This window comes from Chiloscyllium punctatum, chromosome 30 (assembly GCF_047496795.1).
Source record: "Chiloscyllium punctatum isolate Juve2018m chromosome 30, sChiPun1.3, whole genome shotgun sequence".
NCBI classification, from domain to species: Eukaryota; Metazoa; Chordata; class Chondrichthyes; order Orectolobiformes; family Hemiscylliidae; genus Chiloscyllium; species Chiloscyllium punctatum.
The window spans coordinates 20804183-20811146 of record NC_092768.1 but is presented as its reverse complement, the minus strand read 5'-3'; the positions used below and the strand labels follow the sequence as shown (position 1 = coordinate 20811146).

General features: G+C 43.5%; 1 protein-coding gene across 1 annotated transcript in view; it reads right to left on the bottom strand.

Moving 5' to 3' along the window:
* Positions 1–705: 705 nt before the first annotated feature.
* The window catches only part of LOC140455243 (cytochrome P450 2K1-like), a 24167-nt gene continuing 17908 nt past the window's right edge, over positions 706–6964 (bottom strand). The window contains exons 7-10 of the mRNA XM_072549968.1: positions 5706–5847; positions 3759–3946; positions 3197–3338; positions 706–953 (exon numbers count right to left, since the gene is read on the bottom strand). Coding sequence (XP_072406069.1) covers positions 763–953; positions 3197–3338; positions 3759–3946; positions 5706–5847 — 663 coding nt within the window. The 3' untranslated portion in view covers positions 706–762. The remainder of the gene's footprint in view (positions 954–3196; positions 3339–3758; positions 3947–5705; positions 5848–6964) is intronic.

Here is a 6964-nt window from a genome sequence, read left to right as displayed (position 1 = left end):
TGGGTTACTCTTTGGAGGGTGGGTGTGGACTTTTTGGGCTGAAGGGCCTGTTTCCACAATGTAGGGAATCTAATCTCAGTCTAATTGATCTCCACGTTAATGTGAATTTCAACAAGAAGCAGCCATAAAGGAATGTGGTAGCAGATGGGAAGTCTTGTTTGATGACCCTACAGGTAGATTTTAAGGATGGCGCAGTGATATGAAATTAGATTAGATAGATTAGATTAGATTAGATTACTTACAGTGTGGAAACAGGCCCTTCGGCCCAACAAGTCCACACCGCCCGCCGAAGCGTAACCCACCCATACCCTTACATCTACATCTACATCTACCCCTTACCTAACACTACGGGCAATTTAGCATGGCCAATTCACCTGACCTGCACATCTTTGGACTGTGGGAGGAAACCGGAGGAAACCCACGCAGACACGGGGAGAATGTGCAAACTCCACACAGTCAGTCGCCTGAGTCGGGAATTGAACCCGGGTCTCTAGCACTGTGAGGGAGCAGTGCTAACCACTGTGCCACCGTGCCGCCCCCAAATATGTTTTCAATATCGATAAAGTGGAGTATCATGAATGTTAGGTTCATCAGAACATCACTGAAACAAAGAACAATAGGAGGGGTTTACATTGAAACAAGGCTGTCAGTGACTGGAGCAACAATACCTTGCAAATATTTGGATCACCTGACTGCAAAACACCATTTATCATCAAAGGTTTTTATAATCGTCTGTCGGCATTGTGGGAACGATAGGACTGGTCAGCAGCGGTGGGCATGAGGCACCACACAGACCTGATGAGGTTTTGGATTCAATATTCCACCTACGACCGGCGTGAGGTCCAGATCAGTGACTCCTGGGGGAGGATGCAAGTCAAACTTCTGCAGCAAGGTTACAAAGAAGAGGAAGAGCTCCACCTTGGCCAGGGTTTCCCCCGGGCAGATCCTGCGACCTGGAGGGACCAATGCATGAGACAAGAGCCAGTGTTAAAAAAAAGGTGCCGTGTCAACTCAATATCTCAAAAGGCAAAACACCGTTGTCGTCTGATTCCTGGAACATAAGCTGAAAATATCCAGTGAGTCAGGTACAAACGAAAACAGAAATCGTTGGAAAAACTCAGCAGATTTGGCAGCATCTGTGGAGAGAAGGCAGAATGAGTGCTTCGGATCCAGTGACCCTTCCTCAGAACTGAAACAAACTTTTCATTTCAGATTCGTGACCTTTGATTGGAACCGGAAAGCGTTAGAGACATAAAAAGCAGAGAAAGGGGGATCAGAGAAAAGAGCTAAAGGGACAGGTGATGTAAGTGAACAGCAGAATCATTAGCAACATCTTCCATTCAAATCAAATTGGAACAACGGCTTCATCTAACGTTGTCGAGTTTGGATGCTTTAAGGCAGTGGTTCATAGAATGTGATCCCGTGGGCCCCGGGATCTCCAGAGGAAGGTTTAAGGTCCAAGCCACTGATGATCAACACCATTGCTGAGGCCATTGGAAAGAAGAGACCAGAACACACATCCTCCCCACTTGCCAGATGTCACACAGCCAAACCGGCTCCTGCCTACTCTGCACCAGTCACAGTGAATAATCTCAGAAGAATATTTATGTCAGTGTTAATTTTGTTTAATTAATATAGAAATAATTATCCATTTCTGAAAAGAAGATTATTGTGATAAGCTAAAATGTTTCAGATAAATGAGATTGCTTCAGGTATTAATGCTCACAGCATTAAAATGTCGATGCTTCAGTTTCTGAATTAATAATTTATGTCAAACTTAAAACATTAACGAGCATAATTTTATTTTATTCACATTAATCCCAATGAGTTCCTTTCCAGTGGGAGCAGCAAGTGGGAGGGATGCATAGGGTTCACAAGGTAACCCCTGGGGTTTTTTGACACCACATGCCCCCAGTAACAGGTCTGCAAATGAAGCACAGTGGCTCAGTGGTTAGCAGCACTGCTTCACAGTGCCAGGGACCCGGGTTTGATATCACCCTCGGGGACAACTGGCTGTGTGGAGTTTGCACGTTCTCCCCGTGTCTGCTTGGGTTTCTTCTGGGTGCTTTGGTTTCCTCCCACAATCCAAAGATGAAATTAAAAATCACACAAGACCAGGTTATAGTCCAACAGATTTATTTGGAAGCACTAGCTTTTAGAACGCTGCTCCTTCATCAGGTAGTTGTGGAACAGGATCATAAGACACCGAATTTATAGCAAAAGATTCTGTGTCTTATGGTCCTGCTCCACAGTTGAAGGAGCAGGGTCTGAAAGCTTGTGCTTCCAAGTAAACCTGTTGGACCTATATCCTGGTGTTGTGTGATTTTTAACTTTGGCCACCCTAGACCAACACCGGCATCTCCAAACCATGGAATCCAAAGACACGCAGGTCAGGTGGATTGGCCATGCTCCATTGCTCATAGTGTTCAGGGATGTGTAGGTTAGGTGCATTCGTCAGGGGGAACTGTGAGTAATAGTGTAGGGGAATTGGTCTAGGAGGGTTAATTTTCAGAGGGTCGGTGTGGATTTGTTAGGCCAAATAACCTATTTCCATACTGGAGCAATTCTATGAAGGTGATGATGCATTTTATTGGGATAAACATTGAAAAACAATATAAAATATGGGGTACAATTCTAAAGCAGGCTCAGCGACCTGAATGTACATGTGCACTGATCATTGAAGGCAGCTGGATAGCTGGAACCAATAACGAGTAAAGCACACAGTCTCACCTTCATTAACAGGGATGTAAGGTACAAGAACAAGAGAAGGACAATGGCTTGTCTAACTGCTATGCTCAAAGTGATTCAAGAATTTGATAGGGTCATTGAAGAGAAACCAATTCCTCTTGTTGGGGGAGAGTCCAGCATAAATGGCCATAACTTTAACATTTAAAACTAAGTTGTTCAAGGACGTCAGGAAGCACTTATTCAGTTGAAATTTGAACTCAAGGCTGTTAAGACTTGTGGAGGGCAGGGAGTTTCAATTGAGAGAGGGGTTTTAAGGGTTACAGGATCCAGCTTAATTAAATAGAATTCAAATTCAGATAAGCTGTGATTTAATTACAAGTTGGAACAGATTCAAGAGCCTGACATACCTCTGAGTTTCCAAAGTGAAAATTCGACAATTATTTAGGTCAATGCAAATTAAGGAGAACTTTCTAGTTTTTAATGTGGTGTAACTTCTCAGCTGCGTTACCTGCAGAGAAAGGCATAAAGGCATCTCTCTTCACAAACTTGCCCGCAGTGTCCAGGAAATGAGCTGGGTTGAACTCGTCAGGCTTTTCCCATTGGCTTTTGTCATAAAGCACTGAGGCCAATAAAGGAACAATGTAAGTTCCCTGTGGACAAAATTAAAATAGTCATCACTTATGGTGCAGTTTGTTATTGTGAAGCCAGACTGTGCAGCAAAGTCAAATTGGATTTTGTTGACTTTTCAAGTCAAATGGTGAATGATCCCAAAACCAGACCAAGCAGGTCTGAGGTCCAATTATCAAATTCGGTTGGCAGGTTATGAACACCAGCTCGAGACCCTAAGGAAGCTGACCAGTTGAGTGGATAGACAGCTTGAACAGTTGGATACTGTATACAGGGAAAAGCCAAGTTTCTAATTCACTTTTTGTTATGCTGAATAAATAATCAGCAACTAATTTGCTCAGTTTTGTCAGTCTTCTGTGTAATGTCTGTAAAACAATACGACATGATGCCCCCTACAATTGGTCCAACAAGCTTTAACTTGCGACAGATTTGCATCCACCTACCTTCGGGATGAAATATCCTTGGAAATTGATGTCCACCGTGGTCGATCGGGGGATGCCCAATGGGGCAATGTTCGCAAACCTCTGGACCTCATGGATTACAGCGTCAGTGTAGGGCATATACTTTCTGTCATCCATCCTGGGAGATCGCTCTGATCCGATCACTCGGTCAATTTCTTCCTGAACTTTCCCTAAAACACAGGAAGGTTGAGGTATGTGGAAATGTGGCTTGAAGGGAATGCGAAATGGGTGGTGCCGCATCTGAAGGCTGTTTCACTCACCTACTGAATTCTGAGGGGAGGGTACAACGGGCAGCCTGTGCCATACACCCCCTCCCCTTCTGTGCTGCCATCCAAAACTCAAGTTCAGATTATACAGCAAAGGAAAAAGCAATGTTCCTGGTGACTCTGAAGTTGTTCAGTTTGATGCAACTATACAGTGTATCTGATGGTTTGAGGTTGGAGCGTCCGAGCCATGTCTCACTCTCTGAACGACTCCAGGTCCTGCTAATGATCACTCCAACAGATCAACTCAGTTACAGGAGCTGGATGGCAAGGCAGGAGTTTGGGCTGTTATTGGGGTGATGAGGGATTTCAGGATAGTCTCGGAAGCCACAATGGATGTTGTGGAAGCTAGTGGGAGAGCAGTGACTTATCAATGCCATGTGAGTCTATAGTTATAGCTGGTTAAATTCTGCTCCTGTCCACACTGAGAGAGCCCTGAGCCTATAGTTCCTGCAAAGTTCTGGCCAGGAATTTGTCAAATGTTGAGTGCCCATTCTGAAAGGTCACACCCAAGACATTTCAAGGTTCCTCATTTCTTTTTCACTGAGACTGAGTGAGCAGCTATGAATGTCCAGAATTTATATTTATTTTATCTTCCATTCTGAAAATCACTTATTCCAGCTCAGTCAGACAGACACAATGTCTATAGAAACACAGAAACAGCAGGAGGCCATTCAACCCCTCAGCCTTGTTCTACTATTCAAATTAGATCATGTTTTATTTGTTTCTTAATTGTATTGACTTATTTCTGTTCCAGAACTCTAAGCTAACAAAAATCCATCAAGCTCAGTTTTGAAATTTTCAGTTGACTCCTGACTTTGACAACGTTTGGAGTAGGGGAAGAGGAATCCAGTCTTTCATTACTGTTTGTGTGAGGAACAGCTATCGAACACAGTCCCTGAATGGTCTCGCTCTAATTTTAAGGTTATGCTCTCTTATTCTGGTCTCTCCACCTGCAACCACATCTCCTACTCTATCATTAAACTTCGCCAGAAAAAAATTCAGTTTATCAGTGCAACCAAACCTTGCAACCACATCAGGTGCCCTAGTTTGATCGTCGAATCATTGAATCTGCACCGACCCTCTAAAGAGCATTCCACTGAGATCCACCCCATCCCCATCATTCCCATGGCTAACCCACCTAGCCTAAACATCCCGAGACACTACACAGCAATATGGCACAGCCAATCCCCCACGTCTGCACATCTTTGAACTGTGGGAGGATACCCACGCAAACAATATGTATGTGCAAACTCCACACAGTCAGTAACTCACAGCTGGAACAGAACCCAGTCCCTGGTGCTGTGACGCAGCAGTGCTAAACACTGTGTCACCTTACCACCCAATCATTAATCAACTATCAATTATTAATCTTCTACAATTCAAGGGGATACAAGCTTGGTCTGTACAACCTGTGCCATAATGAAACCACGATATCATTGTAACTTTCCTCTTGAGTACGTCATCACTTCTACAGAATTTGGAAAGTCAGGAAGCAGATGCTTTCAGACATCTAACTGACCAGGGAAAGATAACATCCCTATGTTGAGTCAGTGGGAAGGAACAGGGATCCTTTGTCAATTGATGCACCAAAGTGAGATGCAGACTATGAAATGTCTAATGGAGCTGGAAAAAAATGAAAGGAATATTTGATGTTCTTCCTTACCCTGGATCTCGGGGTATTTCATCATGATGTAAAGTGCCCAGCGAATGGTGGTGGCCGCAGTTCCCATTCCAGCAATGAACAGATCACTCGTTGTGATCACTAGGTTATTTTCATGGAAGTATGTGTCTGGATTTCCCGCCTCCTTGAAAGGGAAGTGGAGGAACACAGAATGAGTTCAGAATAGTCAGTGCTCTGTTTCTATTAGTCTGTATAGAACATAGAGCATTACAGTGCAGTACAAGCCCTTAGGCCCTCGATATTGTGCCGACCTGTGAAGCCCATCTAACCTACACTACTTTAATACCATTCTTATGTTTATCCAGTGACTATTTAAATGCCTTTAACGTTGGTGAGTCTACTACTATTGCAGGCAGGGTGTTCCACGCCCCTACTACTCTCTGAGTAAAGAACTTACCTCTGACATCTGTCCGAAATCTATCACCCCTCAATGTAAAGCTATGTCCCCTCGTGCTAGCCATCACCATCTGAGGAGAAAGGCTCTCACTGTCCACCCTATCTAATCCTCTGATCATCTTATATATCTGATTTGTATTTTTACCATTCTCTCAGTCATTATTAATCTGTGAGTGAACTTTAATGGCAACTCCATTTTACTCAGCTGTATAAATTATTGCTGTAATTCCACATGCTGATACTCAGAAGTTGAGAGATTTAGACTGTTCAGTAATCTCTCATACTATTGCATTGATTTCCAAAAGGTTTGGGACTGTGTTAGCCTGAAAAGGAGACTTGCATTTATTTAGCACTTTTCACAACCTCAGAACATTCCAAAGAACTTTACAGCTCAAAAAGTACTTGTGAAACGAAGCCTGTCATAAGACCATAAGACACTGGAGCAAAAGTTGGCCATTAAGCCCCATCCCCCACATTGCTCGGCTCCACTACTGAATGAGATCATCGCTGATCTGGTATCCCTCAAAACTATTTCCCTGCATTTTCCTCATCCCCTTGATACCCTTAGTGATTAAAACTCTGTCTCTTTCGGTGTTGAATAGACTCAGTGAGCCATCCTCAACAGCTGTCTGTGGTAAAGAGTTCCACAGATTTACTACCCTCTGAAGGAAGAAATTCCTCCTTATGTCTGTCTTAAATGTACAACCCCTTGTTCAGAGTTTACATTGCCTGGTCCAGGACTCTCCCACAAGAGGAAACCACCTTTCCATGTCTACACTCTCAAGTCCTCTAAAAATCTTGCAGACTTCAATACGTTTGCCTCTCATTCTTCTTTATTCCAAAGA